The sequence below is a fragment of the Prenolepis imparis genome, unplaced genomic scaffold (assembly GCF_030444845.1).
Source record: "Prenolepis imparis isolate NDT839.2.m4 unplaced genomic scaffold, iyPreImpa1.0 SCAF_2, whole genome shotgun sequence".
Taxonomy (NCBI): domain Eukaryota; kingdom Metazoa; phylum Arthropoda; class Insecta; order Hymenoptera; family Formicidae; genus Prenolepis; species Prenolepis imparis.
The window spans coordinates 23549880-23572483 of record NW_028141160.1 but is presented as its reverse complement, the minus strand read 5'-3'; the positions used below and the strand labels follow the sequence as shown (position 1 = coordinate 23572483).

Genomic DNA, 22604 nt, shown 5'->3' with positions numbered 1-22604 from the left:
TTTCTTCTCCCACTAGGATCGATTTATTTTTACGTAAACTCTTTCAAGTCGTAAAAAATTCATTTTATGATCTGCGATTGCTAATTATATGCGATCTTAATATATATATAATTACAATCTTTTTATTTTTTAGTCATCTTCCTCGATTTATTTTTATATTGTAATCCAAAGCATAATTAGTGTACGCGATTCTGTTTACATATAATTAATTGTTTAATGATCGAATCATTTTTTATACTCGATATAAAAGACGAAAAAAATCGAAAAGAGTTGTATATTACAAAATATTTTTTTGACATATATACTGATTACTGATACGAACATCATTATAGCTGCGTTTTGACAAGTGCTAGAAGAATACATATCTCTCTCAAAGGAATAATAATAAAAACTTCAATACTTTCGGCAAATCGGAGCATGTCTTTTTTTAGATGTAAATATAATAATATATAGTTCCATGATAATCCTATTTCTTTTATTCATTTAATTTAAGAATAAATTAGAATAAATAAATTTTTAAGAATAAATTAAAAATGGCAAATTATTGTATAATTAGAACGTATAACAAAAAAAAATGATCGTATGCACGGAATAAGCATGTTTGCACAGTTGTAGATTTGAATTTAGCGCTAACTTTTCTCTAGTCACGTGATTAAGTTTAGTTCTGAAACAGATGTCGCGCTAAAACTAATCCCCAATCTCCTCGAGAGGGGAGTTTTCCCCTTCTAACAAAATCGTTCGAGACGTTCGAGTACATTCGGGTGCAAATCGAAGTAATTGCAAGGAGGAAAATTTTTCTCCCACAGTCATGGTGTAACGATTCCTCTGTTTAATTTTATACCATACGTGTTTCACTGATTTTAATTTGTGAAGGGAGCCATGCAGCAGCCTAAGAAACGTGTCTGTTACTATTATGACAGTAAGTGTATTGAGAAAATGGAAGAGAAAATCCGTGAAAAAGTATACTTCGGGGACTTGATCAATGTCCAACAAATGTTCACATATATATCTTCGATTTAGCTCGGTGGCATTCGATTGATCGTCAATTTGCTTCATCAGTCTATATAAATGATTACGAAAGACAATGATTTAATACAGTATATATTAAAATTTGCATCTCTGTGTTCGATAATTACGATTTTCACAGCGTTAAGCCGGTAGATTCTCAGCTTCTTGCTTCGCGCGACCGTAGTGTCAGCCATGATTTTAACGTACACACATGTACACTGGTATATTAGAATATATTAGAATTATATTATCGAGTCACTCCTCATCACTCTCTCTGAACTATCACGTCTTAATAATCATAATTCATCGATTGGCTATGATTATAGATAACCATCATATAATTTAGTCCCTCAATAGATGAGCTAAGTAGCGATTTTATCGCACGAGAAAATAAAATTTTATAATTTCCCAAATTTTTTGAAACAATAATTAAATACTATATTTAAAACTAATTTATTATGATTATGAATCATTGTTTTGTAGTAAAGAAAATTTAGTTTTGAAATATCCATGATGAGAAATCCTTGATTTTGCGAAATGATTGAATAATATATAGACTTTGATGTGTTATTTCTTGATATAATTTACGCTCTCTGCAAATATTTTTTTATGTAAATCGATAGTACGCAAATATAGTCAAAATTTATATAGTTTTTATAAGAAGTTGCGAGAAACTCTCAAGTATACTCCGGCGCACCGTAGTCCCTCTTTAACACATTCATCATCTTTTGATGCGTTATATTATGTGCTTTTTAAATGTCGCGTCAATTTCTTTATGTATCAACGTGCCACATATTATTTTATTTCTCTAGGTGATATTGGAAATTATTATTATGGTCAAGGACATCCTATGAAACCGCATCGTATAAAGATGACACACAACCTACTCTTAAATTATGGCCTTTATAGAAAGATGGAAATATATGTAAGAACATTTCATTAATTTTTATTTGTACGAAAAAGCATAATTTCTTACAAATATATATTTAATTGTTAAGCATGAATATTTTTATTATATATTACTATTTAGCGGCCTCATAAAGCTACGCAAGAAGAAATGACAAAGTTTCATAGCGACGATTATATTCGATTTCTGAGATCTATACGGCCAGACAACATGTCTGAATATAACAAACAAATGCAACGATGTAAGACATTACTGTCAGATAAGTTATAGTATTAAAATTAAGAACATTTTAATATTTATTCTTCTTTATGCAACAGTTAATGTAGGAGAAGATTGCCCTGTTTTCGATGGTTTGTACGAGTTTTGTCAATTATCGGCTGGTGGATCTGTAGCTGCCGCTGTGAAACTCAACAAACAAGCCTCAGAAATCTGCATCAATTGGGGCGGTGGCCTGCATCACGCGAAAAAAAGTGAAGCGTCAGGTTTCTGTTATGTAAACGACATTGTACTCGGAATTTTGGAACTGCTAAAATATCATCAGAGAGTTTTGTATATTGACATCGATGTTCATCATGGTGACGGTGTAGAGGAAGCTTTTTATACGACTGATAGAGTAATGACAGTTTCATTTCATAAATATGGTGAATATTTCCCTGGAACTGGAGATCTCCGCGATATTGGGGCAGGGAAGGTAAATTTGTCAAAACATTATTACTGTTTATATTTCTATTTATCTACAATAATTATTTGTCATATATGATTCTTTTCTTTTATTACCAACAGGGAAAGTATTATGCAGTTAATATACCTTTGAGAGATGGTATGGATGACGAAAGTTATGAATCAATATTTGTTCCCATCATTTCAAAAGTAATGGAGACTTTTCAACCTTCTGCTGTCGTTTTGCAATGTGGTGCTGACTCATTGACTGGTAAGATTTGTTAAGATAAAAAGTTATTATCGTAAGATGATTATTACAAAGATGTCTTTAACTTAAACATTAATCTATGTTGCAGGCGACCGATTGGGATGTTTTAATTTAACTGTGAAAGGTCATGGCAAATGTGTAGAATTTGTAAAAAGGTATAATTTGCCCTTCTTAATGGTAGGAGGTGGAGGCTACACAATCAGAAACGTATCCAGATGTTGGACATATGAGACGTCTGTAGCTCTGGGATCTGAAATTGCAAATGAACTTCCATATAATGACTATTTTGAATACTTTGGTCCTGACTTTAAACTGCACATTAGTCCTTCAAATGTGACAAATCAAAATACTCCCGAATATCTTGAGAAGATTAAGTAAATCGAATTTATAAGTCATATTTATAATTTGTTTATGTATAAGCATTAATTACATTTAATCGTAGGACGAGATTATTTGAAAACCTGAGAATGCTACCACATGCGCCTGGCGTGCAAGTTCAGACAATTCCAGAGGACGGTGCTATTGTCGATGATTTTGAATCGGAAGAAAAGATGAATCTTGATGACAGAATATCGCAACATGATTTGGACAAAAGGATACAGCATGAAAATGAATACAGTGACAGCGAAGATGAAGGAGAAGGTGGACGGAGAGATAACAGATCATATAAAGTAAAAATCTTTAATAATTTTTTTAATATCTTGTATATATGAATTAATTAATTTTCATATTATACATATGATGTAATGGATATAACATTGTGAATTCTTACCTTATTTCTCTCTTTTTTTAATGAAGGGAACTAAAAAGCGACCACGTTTAGAAAAAGGCCAGGATGTGGATATGCATATCATGAACATTAATATAAGAAAAGAGGATGATGTAAAATTGGAATCAAAAGGTATTCATTCGCACACATATGTATATATTATTTTGTATTATTTTTGAAAGTTGATATTTAAAAAAATGTAATAATTATATATAACGTTTTTTATTTAGGAAATGATAAAGACGAAAAAGCAAATCTCCATAATGAGGAAATAAAGAAAGACAGTGGGGCTAATCTCTGATAAATTGTTTCAGGATCTGCACATCTGTAAAAGTACAAAAACCTCTATTAAAAAATTAGATATATTATAGATAATCTTAAATAATTTAAGTGAAGGAACATTGATAGATTTTTTATTGGGATCGCAATCATGCTGCATACCGAAGTATTTTCAAAGGGCAGTATCATGTGTGCAATGTGTCCACTTAGTTTTGACGAAGACAGGCATACAAGAATTCATTTATGCAGAAACATATATGTATTTCAGCGACAAGTAACTCTTGTCACTGATGTACATATATGTCTTCACAACTATAAGAGAAAAAGTAAAGAGAAGCTATGTAATCCGTAATGAATCATATGTAATCTATAAGATGAAATTATAAACTTGACAATTTTGTATATTATTTGTACTTATACTTTTGTATTTATGCATAAAAAAATTATGTATCTTTAAGCAATTTAGATACAAAAATGATTCTTACATTAAGATAATAAAAGAAAAATAAATAAATAAAATCTGATGCACTTATTGAATAAATCACTGGAAATAATCTTAGGAAACTGCTAGGGGAAAAAAAATAAAAGAAAATGATATTTTTGACTGCAAGATCAAAAAATATATATATGTTGTATCATATAAATTTTATTACAACTTGCTATATACAATGGTTTGCCTATATATAAAACAAAGACATTTTTTTATCAACATTCAAAAGAAGTTTACTAGAGGCTTTACTTTAATTGTGTCTCCAACTTATTAATTACTTCCAACAAAGTTTTCATTTGTATATCCTTGTGCAATCTTTCCTCCAGCTTCTCTAGCGCTACTCCACCTTGCATAAACTCTGGTAAGTTGTAGACAGTTCCATTTTGTAGCCTATGATCGGTCACGCGATCCTGATTGTAGTTATATGTTCTGACCTTCTCGTTCCTAAATTTCGTTCCCATCTGTTTCTGTCGTAGCTCACTTATAAATGTCGTCTGTTTGTTCAATTGTTGCTCATACAGCAGACTCCTCAGCTTAGTCATCGCCATCTCCCTGTTCTTGATTTGCGATCTGTGCACTTGACACGATACAAACAATCCGCTCGGCAGATAGGTGATTCTTACCGCGGAATCGGTAGTGTTCACATGCTGACCGCCCGCACCAGACGCTCTTTTTGTTTCTATCCTTAGATCCTTTTCATTAATTGTGATTTGTACCTTTGTCGGTGCCGGTAAGATCGCCACCGAGGCGGTACTAGTGTGTACTCGGCCTAATTTTTCTGTGGCTGGTATCCGCTGTACTCGATGTACACCGCCCTCGTATTGCAATTTGTAAGTTTCGTCACCAGACATCATAACACTGGCATGTCTCATGCCATTGTTATCATTTGTCTCCATATTGATTATTTCATAAGTTAACCCCAAGTACTTGGCGTAACCCAAATACATATTGTACAGATCTCTAACGAATAGCATTGCTTCCTGACCACCGACACCTGCTGTTACCTCGACTATTATACTATCGTAAGATTCCTTACATATGTTGGTCAATATATTGTCTAACAATCTCTCATCGAGTTCGCTCAACTGTTCCTTGTACAATGCTTCTTCTTCCTCGGCTAACTTTTTCATCTCTACATCCTGTTTTGCTGTAAAAAGAGAAATTTATCTCTTATATACTGATATAGATGATATAAAACGATATTGTCATTACAATGAGCATATTCTCTTCTATTCACCTAGATCCTGTAAATTCTGAATATTTTCTACAAGATGCATTCTTTGGTTCAATAAGCCACCAAAAGTATTTAAATCGATGAATTCGAAGAATTTATTATCCTTCCAGGATTTATTCTTATATTCATTCGTGACATAATCTAAGCATCTTCTAATTCTTTCGTCCAAAATGTTTGGATTCACGTGCGAATTGCACAAGTTCCTCACAGATTTTAGGTTAATTAATGACGAGGCGTGTAATTCGCGAATCTTTGCGGGATTTAGGAGTTTCATGTATCGCCAGTAATTATCGAGTCCACATCTTCGAATTAGCAAAGACATCCTACGAGTTTTATGTCATCTAATCATACGAAAAAAGCCGCCAAAAATCATCTGAGATGACAACTTTTGTAGTCTGCTATCAGCAACGAAGGTTGCGGTCGAGAAGACGCTGGGAAATGTTTCGAAGCGTTTTTGATGGACCGATCGGGACAAAAAGAGTAAAGATTTCTCCATCCCGATTGGTCAAATATCCATCAATAAAGGAGCAAGAAATAATATTAGTCGCTGCTCCTATTGGTGGACATTTTCTACTCCCTGTTCCTATTGGTGGATATATTTGCACAGGCTCGATAAACAGCTAGACAAGATTCCCGTTCTCGAGAACGCAATATCTATGGAGGTAATAGCATCATTTCACAGCGCTACCTTCGCGACAAGCTTGCAACTCGCGTACAAGTGCAAAGCGCATGCGCGTGCGGTCGGTTAATGACGCTGTGTTCTGTTGGTGAGAGCGGCTATCAACTCCGCGGTCCCGGTTTAATTCCGTACACAGTGTTTCGTCGATTTAATCCAAATGGATCCCATAAAAATGTCCATGCAGCCGCACAGTAGGAAACGCGTCTGCTACTATTACGACAGTAAGTTAGCACAGAAAAATATACCCCCACGGAAACACATCGTACACACACGGGAAGCTCGTTGAAATGTGTTTGCGCCATTCGCGCTTACCGCGTTTATTTCGAGCGATCTACCTCGGGATCCGGCTGTTGATCTGTCAATCTGTCACGCGCCGATAATAAATACATCGATACGCGATTGTTGACACGTGAAACACCAAAATTGGCGTGCTTTTCGTAATAGATAATACGATTTTCGCGACGTTAAGCCGAGAGATTCTTAGATACTTTCTCGCGCGACCGTAGCGAAGCAAAAGCGTCAGCCATGGCTATACATATGCCTAACCACTCTATGTAAACCCATTTACTCGAGAATCTTTGCTTAATCTCGAATCAATGTCGCTTGCTACGATTCATTACTTGTAATCTATCTTTGTTCCTCCAAGGCTGTAATTGATTATTGTATAATTTCGATCCTTCCACGGACTTTATGTGATAACTGAATCGTGCAGTATCACTTGGGACATCTTACACAAGTCGTGGATTTTCAAATATATATCCCCATATGTGGCGATTATTATGTATATTATATTTAAAACTATCATTTTTCCTCGTTATAAAACAATGTTTTGTCATAGAAACGAAAAATTGAGTTTAAGATTCGAGATAACTATAGGTTAAGTAATTAAGAACATTACGTGATTTTATGAGATTATTGACTAATGTTAAGTATACTAAGCCATTTTTCGTACATAATTAATATTCGTTGAAAATATTTTACGCGAAAATCCGCATTTCGACGAATATTGTGAATGTTAATACAGTTTTTCTGGAGTAACTGCGATAGATTCTCAAGTGCACTCCAGCGCACCGTAGTTTGTCAGTTGAATGCGTCACGCAATGATACCTATATTTATAAATTTTTTATACTTTTTAAGCACTGCTATTTAAGCACTCGGTTCATTTATGTTATGTCTCTTCAATTAGGTGATATTGGAAATTATTATTATGGCCAAGGGCACCCTATGAAGCCACATCGTATAAGGATGACGCATAATCTACTTCTGAATTATGGTCTTTATAGAAAGATGGAAATATATGTAAGAATTTTTAGGAAATCATATTTTATTTATGCAAGAGATAACTTTGTCAAAATTTTATCATATCTCATTGAACGTTTAACAGAATATTATAATATAATTTTACTTTATTACCATTTAGCGGCCTCATAAAGCCACAGCAGATGAAATGACAAAATTCCATAGCGATGAGTACATTAGATTTCTGAGATCCATAAGACCAGACAACATGTCTGAATATAACAAACAAATGCAACGATGTAAGACATTACTGTTAGATAACTTATAGTATTAAAATTAAGAACATTTTAATATTTATTCTTCTTTATGCAACAGTTAATGTAGGAGAAGATTGCCCTGTTTTCGATGGTTTGTACGAGTTTTGTCAATTATCGGCTGGTGGGTCTGTAGCTGCTGCTGTTAAACTCAACAAACAAGCTTCAGAAATCTGCATCAATTGGGGCGGTGGCTTGCATCACGCTAAAAAGAGCGAAGCATCAGGATTTTGCTACGTAAATGATATTGTACTCGGAATCTTAGAACTGCTGAAATATCATCAGAGAGTTTTGTACATTGACATTGATGTTCATCATGGTGATGGTGTAGAGGAAGCTTTTTATACAACTGATAGAGTAATGACGGTTTCATTTCATAAATATGGTGAATACTTCCCTGGAACTGGAGATCTCCGTGACATCGGAGCAGGGAAGGTAAAACTTGTAAATTCAAAACATTATAATTGTTTATATTTCTATTTATCTGCAATAATGAATCGTCATGTATGATTTTCTTCTTTTATCACTAATAGGGAAAGTATTATGCTGTTAATATACCTTTGAGAGATGGTATGGATGATGAAAGCTATGAGTCAATATTTGTTCCCATTATTTCAAAAGTAATGGAGACTTTTCAACCCTCTGCTGTCGTTTTGCAATGTGGTGCTGATTCATTGACTGGTAAAATTTTTTAAAAGAAATTGTTATCCTAATAAACATACAGAGCTTTAACATAAATAAGAAGCTTTAATATAAATATTGATTAATGCAGGCGATCGATTGGGATGTTTTAATTTGACTGTGAGAGGTCATGGTAAATGTGTGGAATTCGTGAAAAAGTATAATTTACCATTCTTAATGGTGGGAGGTGGTGGTTACACAATTAGGAATGTGTCCAGATGTTGGACATATGAGACATCTGTAGCTCTGGGCTCTGAAATTGCAAACGAACTTCCATATAATGATTACTTTGAGTATTTTGGTCCTGACTTTAAACTGCATATTAGTCCTTCAAATATGGCGAACCAAAACACTCCCGAATATCTCGAGAAAATAAAGTAAGCAATTTTGCAATTCTATACATGTCTTGACTTTTATATTGTAAGCAAATTAATTTCAGAACTGTATTTTTAATTCTAGAACAAGACTATTTGAGAATTTAAGAATGCTACCTCATGCACCTGGTGTCCAAGTTCAGGCAATTCCAGAGGACGGTGCTGTCATTGAAGATTCAGAAGCTGAAGAAAAGGTAAATCCAGATGATAGAATACCTCAACGCGACTTGGATAAGAGAATGTCACATGAAAATGAGTACAGCGACAGCGAAGATGAAGGAGAAGGTGCACGAAGAGACAATAGATCATATAAGGTATGAGTTTTATTGTGCAATATAATGTCTGTTATATGCGATTAGTTCTAGGCAAAATAATATAAGGTATATAAATATTTTTACATTTCTTTTTTTTTTTTTATTTATTAAAGGGATCTAGAAAGCGACCGCGTTTGGAAAAGGGTCAGGAAGCGATGGACACTGATATAAAGAAGGAAGAAGATGTAAAATCAGAGCCGAAAGGTAGCTGTATATAAATATTGTTTCCATGTTTGCAAATTAATTAAATTAGGAAAGAAATTAATAATTATTAAAATTTTTTATTTAGAAAATGAAAAAGACGAAAAGACGAATTCTACAAATGAGGAGGCGAAGAAAGACGGCGGAGCGAATCCCTGATAGACGATTGCCCCGGAGCATCTGAAAAGATGGCGAAATTCTTATTTAAATTAAGTACAGATAAGTTTAAGTAACTTAAATAATGGTAGCACGTGACACATAGATGTCATAGCTACTTTTACCTCGTTCTATAATTCAAAATTCTTATTTCTTAAATTTATCAAAACTCTCGAAAATGTTTAGACTTTTAGAAATATCAGATACTACCTTTTCCCAATTTGTGGTAATTCTATTGAAATGAAATTGACACGTATGAGCGTGTAGTTTAGAACGAGATAGTAAATTTATTAAAAATTCTGGAGCATATTTTTGAACGTTCTTCAATGAAAAATGATAAGTGATAGAAAATACCGCACAAAAATGATTAAAAATATCCACGCTCGCGCGTAATGGTGTCTCAATCGATTCGTCAGAATTTTATAATCTGACCACAATTTTTTTTATACATATTTGTTTACAGCCTATCATTTAAACTATAGTGTAAATCAGTCAATTTTCGAAAGTTTATAAATCGTTCGCAGATGTTTATTTTATTTTTTATAAGTACATATCAATTTTACAGATTTTAAAATCAGATCATAAGGTATTGACGACCGGTTCAAGACATTAGATTATACCGAGATTTTCTCGTCTCAATGCTGCAATCAAATTCGATATACGTGCACACATACACACCGACCGCGTGTATTTTGTTCACGCGCTCGGCATAAATTCGTACGTCTTATTCATTGTTCGCGATTAATTGATTTGTTTGATAAAGACCAATTGCAATTTATGCACTATAGAAGAACAGCACTTACAATTAGATTAAATCTTAATTGATTGCTCCTTTGAAGTGAATCGAATGAATTTACTTCCTATTCCTGTGTACATAATATACAGAAATTAACCCTAAAGCAAATATCCTTGCATGCAATAACGATACTGAAATGCTAATAATGTTCTTTTTGAAAATGTAAAGTGTATTTTATCTTACATTACTCAAAAAATATGAACTGATCACTCCTCTAGTTCATCTGGCGAATTGCAGTGAATATCTTTAACTTCTATCTCATACTTCAAAGAACTAAAGCTATAAAAAAAATATCTACAATTTTACAAAATTAATAATTTACATTTGCTTTCATTGTGCATTTGATTTGTTCATATAATTTCATACCTATAGTAAGTCTCAATTTTTTATACTATCATAAGTGTCAGTTCCCAAATCTTGATTAACTAAACTAGAGGAATTTCACCTTTTCTAAAAGAAAAGGAGAAAAACGATATTTCGTTGATATTTTTGAGTAATACATAAGAGAAAAACGAAACAATCTGGAAGAAAGTACGAGTAATAAACAATTGAAGAATGGATATATATAATGTCCATTTCGAGCATAGCTTTAGAATCTTAAATACATATTGAGTAAGACACTAATTTAAGAGATATAAAAATTATTTGTGGCGTCTGGATCGATTTTTGCAACAAAAACTAGATGTCATGTTTCATGTTATATCGCTTTGAACAAAAATCGAGTCTACATTCACGATCTTTATGCAATAAGAAATATTTTTGTTGCGAATTCTGTTCTTAGACTATACATTCCCACAGTTATTTTCACTAGCTTTTTGTGTGGAGACAAAAATTATGCATTGACAATTTTATGTATATAAAGTTCACTCTTTTATCATGATATATGCTTTCAAATACTCGATTAGATCGGATGATCATTGATTTTACACATTCATAACAATCCGTAATAATTGATCGATATTACACATAAAAATAAATTCAAATATTATGTAAGTACACATCTTGTATAAGTCGATTCGAGATCTAGATCAAGTAATATATATGTATATATATATTACTAGATATATATTACATATGTATACTAGTAATATATACGTATATATTTATGTTCACGCATAAAAAGTACACATATGAATGGTCGTTTTTAAATATTTATAATAAAAAAATAAAAAAATATCTTTATATGTGTAGTTTTGTGAAGTCTTTACTTTCTTTTACAAATCCAGAAAGATCTTGTAAAATCTGAAAGATTCGAAAATGCTTAAAGTTTTTATAATCACTTAAGAGGGAGGATTATAAGTAAAAAATATTCACATATCGTAATGTGTACAATAGAGTGTTTTATTTTGATTTCTTTTCTAGGAGGAATAAAAGCGGACAATTTTTGATTCGCTGAATAATAAGGACAAAAATTAGATAGAATTATAAAAAATTTTTATGTAAAAGTTAATCGTATATATTGTGTGTTGTAATTAATATCTATATTTATACGGAAAAAATAAAAAATATATATATAACAAAATGACTGAAGAAAACAAAGTTTGAAACATTTAGAAAATTTTTTGTGGATATAATACAATCAATAAAACATTTTTTTGATTCACAGATATTTTATTGATACCGCGCGTTTGCGCCTTGTATGTGCGAAAACTTGGCCCGAACATTAATTACTTTCAAAATTAATCAAATTATATTTATACATAAAATTAATTAATTATTTATATACATAAGAAAACTACTATAAGTTTTTATACATTTTTTTACACAGTTTTTTTATTATTTATACCTAAGGGAACTACTATATATAAATTTGTCCTTTGTAGCTAAATTTCTTGCATTAATGTATAATAAAAACAAGATATATATATATATATATTGAAAAATTGGAGAGAAAGAAAGGAAAAACAAAGAAAATTAAATCTTTTATTAGGCGCGCATTATATCATATCGATTCTCCAAAATGTCTTCGATATCGAAATCCAAGATGGACAGTTTCGAAAAGCCGGCTGGCGTCTCGACAGTTCCTGGTTCTCGATGTAACATCCACGATTCGTCCGCGTTATCGCAAAAGCGTGACGTACAAAATGTAATTCGTTAAAGGACGATAGGATGATAAGGATTTTAACGAAGGCTAGTCGTGCGAGGGATACGACATCATCGGCGACTCGGCTTCTAACCTCCCCGTTTCACGAGTATAACATTTCTTTTCAAACATTTTTTTTTATGCGAGATATTTTGCGAGAAGAATATCGCGACAACGTCTTCCGTTACTTAAAAACATTTTTTCCAAGATTAATTTATCGCACGAAACAAACTACAGCTTTGACAGCTTTGACAGCTTTGACAGCCTTGACAGCTTTGACAGCTTTGACAGCTGATCGCAAAGGGATGTGAAACTCGAAGGAATTGCAATAAAGCAATAAAGAGAGAAAGTTTGCAATTTCAGACGATCGGCTTCGAGAATGATTTCCCAAATGTCCCATGTGATGACACTCGCCAACAGCGTCATAGGTGTGAGCGTCCTGGCGATGCCCTTCTGCTTCAAGCAATGCGGTATCGTGTTGGCCGTCTTGGTGCTACTTCTGTGCAGCACCCTGTCACGACTGGCGTGTCACTTCCTCATCAAGTCAGCCGTAATATCGAGAAGACGCAACTTCGAGCTACTCGCTTTTCACATGTTCGGTCATATGGGAAAATTTCTTGCGGAGCTTCTAATCATCGGTTTTATGCTGGGCACCTGCATCGCCTACTTCGTCGTCGTCGGCGATCTGGGACCGCAAATAATCAGCAAGATGGTGGAGAAGACACCAGGGGAAATTCGCACCAGTTTGCTAATCATCACCGGAGTCTTCATAGTTTTACCTCTTGGGCTGCTTCGAAATATCGACAGTCTGTCTAGCATTTGCACAGCTACTATTGTCTTCTATCTTTGTCTTGTATTAAAGGTATAGTATAACTTGTGCGTGCAGTTTGCGTTTACATAAAAATATTGAATCTAAAATATATTAGCGTCAATTATAGCAGACTATATATCTTTTCCCTTTTTTTTATTGACAGATAGTGGGTGAGTCTACCCTACATATCTTTGAGGGAGATTGGTGGAACAGTATCAATTATTGGAGACCAGCTGGTATTCTTCAGTGCCTGCCAATATTCTCCATGGCTCTCTTCTGTCAAACTCAACTATTTGAAATATACGAAACCATTCCAAATGTATCTCTAGAGAAGATGAACGACGTTGTACGAGGAGCATTAAATATATGTACTCTTGTATACATGTGCGTTGGCTTGTTTGGTTACATTGCTTTTTGTACTCAATCGTTCACAGGTAATTTAACACAACTGCTACACATGTATCTTATAATAAAGGATGATAAAACGAAAAGGCTCTGATATATAAATACAAGTTCGGAATGAATGTTGATTGTCACATTATTATTCTACTATTCTCAACTTGTACTGTTGCTCTTATCATTTTTATATATTTGCAGGAAATATTTTACTGAGTTTCGAGCCTAGCATAACATCCGAACTGATTAAACTGGGATTCGTATTTTCGGTTGCATTCAGTTTCCCTCTAGTCATTTTTCCATGTCGTGCGAGCTTGAATTCTCTTTTATTTCGCCGGGTATGTATGTGCTTTTTGAAAAAAAAAAAACCTTTAAAAGTATAAGCATTATTGCTCTTAATTTTTAATACACACTTTATTGCTATTTATATTAGGTATATACCCACGAGCCGTCTATCAATTATTTGTCGGAGTCCAGATTTCGACTTCTCACTGTCGCAATAGTCAGCATTTCTCTGATAATCGGTATTCTAGTGCCAAACATAGAGTTTGTTCTTGGTATCGTGGGCTCGACAATTGGTGTAATGATCTGCTTAATATTTCCGACAGTATTCTTTATATCTATAAGCAGCAAAAATACTAATGAAAGATTAGTAGCGCAGGTAAAGTCAATTTTACTGACAATTATTTTTCTCTCTTTTATAACTTTTTATATGTTTTATATACATATATTTATTTATTGTCTATAGGGCATTTTAATTATCGGTGTGTGGATTATGGTGCTCGGTACATACGCCAATTTATACGCAATGGAAGAATCTACAAATGTAAAATTAACGATAACTAATAAGCCACTCGGTCAAATCAATCTACCGTTGAACATAATTAAGGACGATTTACATATCATTCCTGATGTTCCCAATAGTTTGGAACTAATTCCCAGAGCAAAAGGTATAATATTATACGAATTTACTTTTAATTACTTTTTTGCTCTCATTGTTATTTTATTTTCTGATTTCACATTTTATTACAGACAAAATTGATAAGCCCAACATTAATGTTCTCGATGAAACGTTGGATTTAAAAACGAAAGACGTTCGACAAGAACCGCCCATACCCGTTGAACGTGTGATTGTGACCGAAAAACAAAACGTCGAAAAATCTGATAAAGCAGCAGTAGATACTCTTGTGCCGGAGATAAAAGAAATAGAAGTTGAAACAGTTAAAACCTTAAACGAGAATTTAAATGCGCAGGGTGCTGTAAATGCCAATATCGCTAAAATCGATGAATCCGTTACATTAAAAGCGGAGGAGAAGATAAAGATAATCGAGGAGAAGGAACGATCTGTGGAGTTGCAGAAGAACGATAATCTCATTAATTTGGATGCGATAAAGAAGGAGGAATCTGAATTGGCGGCTGATGGAGATGTTGCTAATGCCATAGCTGCGGAACGACACGAGCAACTTAGAAAAACGTTGGAAAAGCATAAATTGGAGCAACGTCAAATGATGCAGGAACAGAAGAAAATTCTAAAGGATATCAAGGAACAGAAGCAAGAATTCGAAAGGGAGAAGCAGAGAATGGCAAAGGACGAGATACTTAAGAAGAGTGAAAAGAAGATACAGATTAATAAGGAGAATATTTTGCCGCAAAGCGAAACCGATTTGAGAGAAAACGATGGAAAAGTTGTCGAAAACAAGGAGATCAGTATAGAAGAAAAAAATACTAAAATAGTCTTGGAAGAGAAGCAATGGAATGTTGTGAATGAGATAAAAATAAATGAAAAACAATCTCAAGACAATATGGCAGTTGAAAGTAGCAAGAAAAAATTGGATTCTTTTCAGGAAATTTCTCAGAACAAAGATGTAGAAACATTACAGAAAAAAACAGAAAATTTACCAGATAAATCTCTTTTTATCAACAATATGATCATCGATAATGAAATACCCGAGAAATCATTCCACAAAGAAATACGAGACGAGACGAAAGTGGAGAGAATAGAGTTTAACGATTCGAAAAGTATGAAGGGTCCTATTTTAAACGTCTTATCAAAAGGAGCTCTACAGAAATCCATCGTGGAAGAGGTACTTGCTAAAGAGAGCGATAATCGTCAAATAAAGGAAGAGAAGAGAGAGGCTCTTACAAATGGAATTGTAAACATGTCGGAGGAATTGCAAGAAAAATACGATGACAAATATTCTGTACCTGTAGCTTTAAAAATGATGAATCAATCAAAACAAGACAAAGTAATTGTGTCATCGAACAGAAGTGAACCAGAAAGTCTTGCTGTACATAGAGATATTCTGGAAAATAATGAACGTGAGAAGAGAGACGTCGACGAAGAAGTGAATGCGAACGACACAAAATTCAACAATCTGCTAACTGAAAAATCCGAATCTCTTATTAAAGATGTCAATGACGTGGATCGCGAAACTTGTTCAAAATTACAGGAAAATTCCAAGAATTATGAAGATAAAAAATTTGATAAAAAAATAATTAAATCAAGCACAACTGAAGTTCCTCTGATTAAAACGAACGTTTATCTGTCTGAACAAGGAATAACAAAAGCGATTTCTATGGATGTCGCTTTTAATGCAGAATATGTAAGTATGAAACAGAAAGATTTCAAAGTTTTGAATCCTAAAAATAATGTAGAGATATAACAATATTCAGTGATATTTGAAAATAATAGAATTAATGCAGCATAATTTTAGGCAAAGTTTGTTTATAAATCGCGATTGTTTGTTATTTTTTAAGTGCTGTATATTTATGTTAATTATATATATTTTATATAATTAACAAATATATATATATATAAATATATATATTTAAAAAGAATATTTACCTCATGTGTGTGTATGTGTTAAAAATAAGACATATTTATAATGACTCATGTTATGGTTGTAGGGAGTGGAATATGTAAAATGACTATTTTATGTATGTTGTCTTAAACTATCATAAACTTTTCTCTAAACCTTAAATTGTAAAAAATGATATAAATATTAATTTATTAAGGAATCGATATATAGATAAGATTAAATAAAAATATATTTTTACACTGGAAATTGTACTATTTCGCTGTATATTATACAGTTTTTCAAGATAATACAACATTTCAGTTTGATGAGAGAGATCTCAATCTATATTTTAATATAAATCCTTTTTTTATAATAATAATTATACAATAGTACTTGGATATTTTGATATATACATATGTTGTATTAAATATCTTTAATTATCCATTGGTTCTGGTTTAGGTTCTGTCACTTCTGTATCTCTGCATTTCGCGTGTTGCAATTCTCTTCTGATTTCGGGAGTGATTGAATGGTGTGAATGTTTCCTCAGTAGTCCTAGTAGAGCTTCTTTTTGCTCTGTACCGATATCGCTTTTGTATCGTTGCACAAAAGTTAAGAGAGCTTGATGCCATAACACTGGTAACTCTCTGGTGTCTCTTTCAAACCTGATAGAGTAAATTTAATATGAATGCAGTTTCTAATATTATTGCTGCTTATATGAAAGATTCATTTGTCATATATCTTACCTAAGAAAATGAAATACCACTCCATCCACTACTCTGTACGGAAGCGCGTATTTTTTATCCAAGAATATCCTGAGGAAAATGCTGTTTGCACCTGTGTAATCCATCTCTGCGATTTTCAGTATAGCCGCTGAGGAGTGTAAGATTGGTATCGAATTCTTTGCTATCACAGATCCGATGATGACGCTCTCTCTGAGCGTGCACGTGCCGGATTCTAAGAGTGGCAGCAGAATTCCCTTCATGAAACCGGCCGGTTTGAATAATGCTTTCCTTAACGCCTGGTATAAATGGAAATTCAGTCTTTTGTATTCGTCCAAATCGTCCCTGACGCGCGGTAACAGAATCAGATTGTAGAATTTCTGGGCCATCTTCTCCTTCAAGTTCGAAGCGAATATCCTTGTCGCTTGATACATGGCAGCGGCAGACCATTTTAATGGTACTGTGATGTACAGTATCTGTTCCCAGTTTTTCAGGCTAGGCACGATTTTAAAAGCCTTTGGTAATTTGCCGCTACGATATTTCGCTAGGACGTCTCCAACACCCTCATACATTGCATTTACTCTTGGATCCAAATCTTGCAGCTGTATAATTCCAGCATCGGAAAATTGCGTTTCGATTTCGGTCTTTTTCTCTGTCAATTTCTCCATTATTATGTCAGCCAGTGTTCTCGTGGGCTTCGGGTCGTTGGACATGAACATCTGTAACGCACGTTCATCGTCTTCGTTGATTTCGATGTTCTCATAATAATGTATATTCTCCATAGGTTCTTCGTCATCGCTGTTTCGATCCTCAACATCGCTGAATTCGGTGCCGAGTTTCACAATCGGCTTCTCAGTATTCTTAGGATTATTCAGACCAATCTCCTCTTCAATCTCTAACTGCTGTTGTCTGGCTTGCGATAAGATCCTCTTCGTCAGAGTAGGAGCCACGTACTAGGAAAGAATAATTGTGTTAATTACAATTGATGCAAAGCAAAAAAGGTATTTTTTTAAGGATTTAATTATCCTTGATTCGACAGCAAGATAAAATAATACGAAAGAGAAATATGAGAACACTAACTTCTTCATCATCATCAGCCCGATGCCTAATCTTTTGCCGGATTGTAGACTTCACAGCTTTATCAAATTCTATTTGTTCCGCCAAACCTATTTTCGTCTTCTTGATTCCGTCTTTAGAAACTTTGACTTTTTTAACTTTACCCATTTTTTTTTTTTTTTTTTTTTTACCACACTATCAAACAAGGAATAAACTTTCTCTTTAAAATAATTGGAAAAGCACGTGTTTACATGTTGAAATGATTCATGCGTAGATAAATGTATATAATAAGAGTAGAAGGCTTATAACTTATAATGGAGCCGGATATAGAAAGTTTTCCAGCAAGAAAACGCAGGTGAAACACAATGCACGCAATTGGCTGTCAAATAGAGAATTTTTTAAGTCCCAAAAATGTTTCTATTCGATAGCCAATCGTATGACGTTATTACGTACATATGACTCGCTTGTCCAAAACAATTCGGACCAATAGCAATCTTTGGAGATTTCACGCTTGTCGCTCGAATTATTTCTATAGTTTCCCACCGATATACTTTATAAATCATGGTTATAATTTACGCGGGAAAGAAAGGGCAAGGAGAAGCTTTCGTTAACCGTAATATTCGTTGAAGAAAACAAGAACATCTGTGTTGCAAAAGGATTTCACATAACATTGTGTTATATATTAATATTCATTTAAAACATGGCGAACAAAGTGGGGAGAGATTACACTAAAGACAAAGGTGAGACTTACGTTTTTATAGAATTTCTCAATTTTGTGAAAAAAAAAAAAAAAACGGTTACATGTCTATATAATTGATTTGTCGTTAATTATTTTTAATAATCTTAATTTACATTAAATAACAAATTCGATACAAAATGAATAATTATTTTAGAACAATTCAAGACCTTTTTTCTGGAATTTGTGACAATGGATGATAAGACGGAAAATAAGACCTTCAAATACAGGCAGCAGCTTACCAAGATAGCTCACAGAGAACAAATTAGTTTTGAGATCGATTTGGATGATGTACAATCGTTTGACGAGGAACTAGCCACATCTGTCGCTAATAATACACGAAGATACACTCATTTAGTTTTGGACGTACGTATGACATTGCTTGCACAAATATTGCTATCGAATTGTTTACTACGTAAAAATTTATTTGGCGCATAGAGATAAAAGTATATAAACATTGTATTAGTGTGCAAATATAATATAATATATAATATATGTATAAGTTTACATATATTTTAGTTATTTGTAAAAAAAAAATTAAACTTCAATTTTTGTATTCATATAATTTAGTTGGTTCAAGAAATGTTACCTGATTTCAAAGAGAGAGTTGTCTTACCTAAAGATTCATTGGATATTTACATGGAGCATCGATCATTAATGCAGGCTCGTAATAGGCAACAGGGCGAAGATCAGAATACCAGAGTTAAATATGCTCCTGAATTGATGCGTCGTTTGTAAGGAAACTTAATTTATATTTAGACATTTGTTAAAATAAGTAATCAAGGCTCACGGCAGCATTTATATCATTTTAGTGAAGTAAATTTTAAAGATTTCTCCGATACAAAGGCATATTCAGTAAGAGATATTAAGGCAGACAAGATTGGAAAATTGGTGACAGTTAGAGGCATCGTTACTAAAACTACCGAAGTAAAGCCAATGATTGTTGTAGCGACATACACATGCGATGAATGCGGTTCGGAAGTGAGCCAACCAGTAAGAAGATTATATTTTATATTTCATTTATATATTTTTTTATATGCATCAATTATTGTGTAATTCAATGTAATTTATAATTTTTATATATAATATTGATTTGAAGAGTTATGCATATAAAACTAATTATTATAGGTACATTCTTTAAGTTTTATGCCATTACGGACATGTCCGAGTGATGGATGTCGTGTGAACAAATCTGGTGGCAGATTGTACTTGCAGACAAAAGGTTCAAAGTTTATCAAATTTCAAGAGATGAAAATGCAGGAACATGTAAGTTTATTTAAACATTCTTAAGTTTATTTAAACATTTAAACTTCTTGAGATGCTATTTCTTTTTTTATAGAGCGAACAAGTTCCGGTTGGTCATATACCACGATCCTTAACTGTCTTTTGTCGTGGTGAAACAACGAGAAATTGCTTGCCCGGTGATCACATTATCGTTACTGGTGTGTTCTTGCCTTTTCTGAAAACAGGCTTCAGTGCTAGATCAGGGCCTGCGCTTTCCAGTGAGACTTATTTGGAGGCACATGTAAGAAAAGATATATCTCAATTTTACAATTTTATTCGTTTATCTGTGACTGATTAAATTAATCTTTTATTTGATTTCAGAAAATAGTATGTCTCAATAACATAGATACGGTAGACGATGGTAGTGCCGAATTAACCGATCAAGAATTAAGTTTACTAATGCAAGATGATTTTTACAACAAGTTGGCTTGTTCCTTAGCACCGGAAATTTACGGGCTCGAGGATGTGAAGAAGGCATTACTTTTGCTTCTTGTAGGTGGAACAGACAAGAAGAAAGGCGATATTAAAATTCGAGGTGAGGATATATGAGGATTATATAATCAATTATCAACGAAATTTTATATATTATGTTTGATCTAAAAACTCAATGATAATATATTCATTTTATTTGTTTTAATATCTGAAATAAAATGCTACGGAATAATCTTATTCTCATTATTTTTAGGCAACATTAATATCTGCTTGATGGGAGATCCTGGTGTAGCAAAGTCGCAATTATTATCCTACATCACACGATTGGCCCCAAGATCACAGTATACCACAGGACGAGGCTCGTCCGGTGTGGGTTTAACCGCTGCCATCATGAAGGATCCTCTAACCGGTCAAATGGTATTGGAAGGCGGAGCTTTGGTGTTGGCGGATCAAGGAGTTTGCTCCATCGACGAGTTCGATAAGATGGCAGATGCAGATAGAACAGCGATTCACGAAGTAATGGAGCAACAAACTATATCTATTGCTAAAGCCGGCATAATGGCTCGTTTGAACGCTCGAGTATCCATATTGGCTGCTGCCAATCCCGCGTACGGTAGATATAATCCGCAAAGATCGGTCGAACAAAATATTCAATTGCCTGCCGCATTGTTGTCGCGATTTGATTTATTGTGGCTTATTCAGGATCGCGCAGACCGAAGTAACGATCTTAAGTAAGTATATATTATAATTTGGTATATTATATATATATATATTTATTTTAATTATTTAACTTAATTATTTTTAATTTTGTATTTTATTTTGTATTTATTATTTTAATTTTTGTTCGCTGTGCTAATGAATACAAATAATCTTTCAAAGATTAGCACAACACATTACATATGTGCATCAACATTGCTCGCAACCTCCTACTGAAACGGAAGCTATAGATATGAAATTAATAAGAAAATACATAAAGTTGTGTAAGACAAAAGAACCTGTTGTATCGGAAGAATTAACAGAGTATATCGTAGGTGTGTATGTGAATTGTTATTATTTTTGGTTTTCTTAAATTATATTATAAAATATTAATATATTTTATATTATATTAAATTTATTTAATAGATAAATAACATTTAATTGTTCAAAATCTGTTGCAGACTCTTATGTGGAAATGCGAAAAGAAGCGCGTAACAGCCACGACAAGACGTTTACTTCCGCTCGTAATCTGCTAGCTATCCTTCGGTTGTCGACGGCGTTAGCACGACTGCGATTATCGAACGTGGTTGACAAGGACGACATTGCAGAGGCGAACAGATTAGTGGAGATGTCCAAGCATTCGATCAACTATTCCGAACAACGCATAAATAACGCGCAACAGAATCCAATCAATAGAATTTTCCACCTGATACGGGAACTTGCCGGCGATAAGAAGACGGTCAAAGTGTCGGACATTTTGGAGCGATGCACGAGCAAGGGATTTAAACCCGATCCCGTATACAAGTGCATTGAGGAGTACGAAGCGTTGAACGTGTGGCAGGTCAATCAGACCAGAAGATTGATCACTTTTATATAATTTTATATTTGAAGACACCATATCTTCCGCAGAATCTGATATGTATCTTTCTTTTCTTTTGTAACCCGACAATAAATGATTAATATTTATTTAAGAGAATTTCTTACATACTTATATTAAATATATGTATAATTCAGAGTATTTTTTGCGCGATAATATGTATATAAAAATTAATATTCATAAATTCTAAATTCTATCTGTTTCTAGATATACAAATGGATCAACAACAGTCGATAAAGAAGAAATCGGCAAAAGATTTTATCGACAACACTTGCGAGGAGTTGTACGGAATTGACGTTGGGGGCGCCGCGTTCGCGCGCCTATTCGGACGAGTATAACCACTATA

The 22604-nt window shown here is 33.5% G+C and overlaps 6 protein-coding genes across 8 annotated transcripts; 4 read left to right on the top strand and 2 right to left on the bottom strand.

Moving 5' to 3' along the window:
• The first annotated feature begins 720 nt into the window (after positions 1 to 720).
• Positions 721 to 4339, top strand: LOC145933040 (histone deacetylase HDAC1). Of its 3 annotated transcripts, XM_083032420.1 has the most exons (10): positions 721 to 919; positions 1821 to 1933; positions 2039 to 2156; positions 2233 to 2606; positions 2699 to 2846; positions 2932 to 3217; positions 3286 to 3514; positions 3642 to 3744; positions 3843 to 3945; positions 4009 to 4338. In XM_083032420.1, the coding sequence occupies exons 1-9, from the start codon at positions 880 to 882 to the stop codon at positions 3911 to 3913; spliced, it is 1482 nt and encodes a 493-aa protein (XP_082888546.1). In that variant the 5' UTR covers positions 721 to 879; the 3' UTR covers positions 3914 to 3945; positions 4009 to 4338. The 3 variants fall into 3 exon arrangements, with proteins under 3 accessions (XP_082888546.1, XP_082888547.1, XP_082888545.1); XM_083032421.1 differs by having other exon boundaries at positions 3927 to 4339; XM_083032419.1 differs by having other exon boundaries at positions 3843 to 4338.
• A 212-nt stretch (positions 4340 to 4551) lies between these two features.
• Mrf1 (mitochondrial translation release factor 1) lies at positions 4552 to 6037 on the bottom strand. The gene is made up of 2 exons (XM_083057963.1): positions 5619 to 6037; positions 4552 to 5528 (listed from the first exon to the last, which is right to left on the bottom strand). The coding sequence occupies exons 1-2, from the start codon at positions 5935 to 5937 to the stop codon at positions 4627 to 4629; spliced, it is 1221 nt and encodes a 406-aa protein (XP_082914089.1). The 5' UTR covers positions 5938 to 6037; the 3' UTR covers positions 4552 to 4626.
• Positions 6038 to 6327: 290 nt separating this feature from the next.
• On the top strand, positions 6328 to 11524 carry Hdac1 (histone deacetylase 1). The gene is made up of 9 exons (XM_083032416.1): positions 6328 to 6515; positions 7482 to 7594; positions 7716 to 7833; positions 7910 to 8283; positions 8382 to 8529; positions 8621 to 8906; positions 8989 to 9217; positions 9331 to 9421; positions 9507 to 11524. The coding sequence occupies exons 1-9, from the start codon at positions 6452 to 6454 to the stop codon at positions 9575 to 9577; spliced, it is 1494 nt and encodes a 497-aa protein (XP_082888542.1). The 5' UTR covers positions 6328 to 6451; the 3' UTR covers positions 9578 to 11524.
• An 809-nt stretch (positions 11525 to 12333) lies between these two features.
• On the top strand, positions 12334 to 16618 carry LOC145933037 (uncharacterized). The gene is made up of 7 exons (XM_083032415.1): positions 12334 to 12562; positions 12817 to 13315; positions 13428 to 13698; positions 13862 to 13998; positions 14094 to 14321; positions 14409 to 14610; positions 14693 to 16618. Exons 1-7 carry the CDS (start codon positions 12480 to 12482, stop codon positions 16321 to 16323), a joined length of 3051 nt encoding a protein of 1016 aa, XP_082888541.1. The 5' UTR covers positions 12334 to 12479; the 3' UTR covers positions 16324 to 16618.
• A 155-nt stretch (positions 16619 to 16773) lies between these two features.
• On the bottom strand, positions 16774 to 18513 carry Bys (Bystin). Its single transcript, XM_083032418.1, has 3 exons — positions 18258 to 18513; positions 17202 to 18130; positions 16774 to 17120 (listed from the first exon to the last, which is right to left on the bottom strand). Exons 1-3 carry the CDS (start codon positions 18399 to 18401, stop codon positions 16892 to 16894), a joined length of 1302 nt encoding a protein of 433 aa, XP_082888544.1. The 5' UTR covers positions 18402 to 18513; the 3' UTR covers positions 16774 to 16891.
• Positions 18514 to 18807: 294 nt separating this feature from the next.
• Mcm7 (minichromosome maintenance 7) lies at positions 18808 to 22347 on the top strand. Its single transcript, XM_083032401.1, has 10 exons — positions 18808 to 18973; positions 19127 to 19335; positions 19540 to 19703; positions 19782 to 19962; positions 20098 to 20235; positions 20309 to 20494; positions 20575 to 20788; positions 20939 to 21416; positions 21565 to 21716; positions 21843 to 22347. Exons 1-10 carry the CDS (start codon positions 18934 to 18936, stop codon positions 22256 to 22258), a joined length of 2178 nt encoding a protein of 725 aa, XP_082888527.1. The 5' UTR covers positions 18808 to 18933; the 3' UTR covers positions 22259 to 22347.
• Positions 22348 to 22604: the final 257 nt, after the last annotated feature.

What these genes read in the sequence shown, in the direction of transcription:
- Hdac1 (XM_083032416.1), top strand. Translation starts at nt 6,452, where the DNA reads ATGGATCCCATAAAAATGTCCATGCAGCCGCACAGTAGGAAACGCGTC. An exon ending in GTGACATCGGAGCAGGGAAG is followed by an intron (nt 8,284 to 8,381) that starts GTAAAACTTGTA and finishes TATCACTAATAG; the next exon opens with GGAAAGTATTATGCTGTTAA. An exon ending in TGGTGCTGATTCATTGACTG is followed by an intron (nt 8,530 to 8,620) that starts GTAAAATTTTTT and finishes TGATTAATGCAG; the next exon opens with GCGATCGATTGGGATGTTTT.
- Mrf1 (XM_083057963.1), bottom strand. Translation starts at nt 5,937, where the DNA reads ATGTCTTTGCTAATTCGAAGATGTGGACTCGATAATTACTGGCGATAC. An exon ending in TCAGAATTTACAGGATCTAG is followed by an intron (nt 5,529 to 5,618) that starts GTGAATAGAAGA and finishes CTCTTTTTACAG; the next exon opens with CAAAACAGGATGTAGAGATG.
- Bys (XM_083032418.1), bottom strand. Translation starts at nt 18,401, where the DNA reads ATGGGTAAAGTTAAAAAAGTCAAAGTTTCTAAAGACGGAATCAAGAAG. An exon ending in GGGCTGATGATGATGAAGAA is followed by an intron (nt 18,131 to 18,257) that starts GTTAGTGTTCTC and finishes ATTCTTTCCTAG; the next exon opens with TACGTGGCTCCTACTCTGAC. An exon ending in GTGGTATTTCATTTTCTTAG is followed by an intron (nt 17,121 to 17,201) that starts GTAAGATATATG and finishes TTACTCTATCAG; the next exon opens with GTTTGAAAGAGACACCAGAG.
- Mcm7 (XM_083032401.1), top strand. Translation starts at nt 18,934, where the DNA reads ATGGCGAACAAAGTGGGGAGAGATTACACTAAAGACAAAG. An exon ending in CCTGAATTGATGCGTCGTTT is followed by an intron (nt 19,704 to 19,781) that starts GTAAGGAAACTT and finishes ATATCATTTTAG; the next exon opens with TGAAGTAAATTTTAAAGATT. An exon ending in GACCGAAGTAACGATCTTAA is followed by an intron (nt 21,417 to 21,564) that starts GTAAGTATATAT and finishes AATCTTTCAAAG; the next exon opens with ATTAGCACAACACATTACAT.
- LOC145933037 (XM_083032415.1), top strand. Translation starts at nt 12,480, where the DNA reads ATGATAAGGATTTTAACGAAGGCTAGTCGTGCGAGGGATACGACATCA. An exon ending in TTGTACTCAATCGTTCACAG is followed by an intron (nt 13,699 to 13,861) that starts GTAATTTAACAC and finishes ATATATTTGCAG; the next exon opens with GAAATATTTTACTGAGTTTC. An exon ending in ATTCTCTTTTATTTCGCCGG is followed by an intron (nt 13,999 to 14,093) that starts GTATGTATGTGC and finishes TATTTATATTAG; the next exon opens with GTATATACCCACGAGCCGTC.
- LOC145933040 (XM_083032420.1), top strand. Translation starts at nt 880, where the DNA reads ATGCAGCAGCCTAAGAAACGTGTCTGTTACTATTATGACA. An exon ending in ATAGAAAGATGGAAATATAT is followed by an intron (nt 1,934 to 2,038) that starts GTAAGAACATTT and finishes ATTACTATTTAG; the next exon opens with CGGCCTCATAAAGCTACGCA. An exon ending in TGTAAAATTGGAATCAAAAG is followed by an intron (nt 3,745 to 3,842) that starts GTATTCATTCGC and finishes TTTTTTATTTAG; the next exon opens with GAAATGATAAAGACGAAAAA.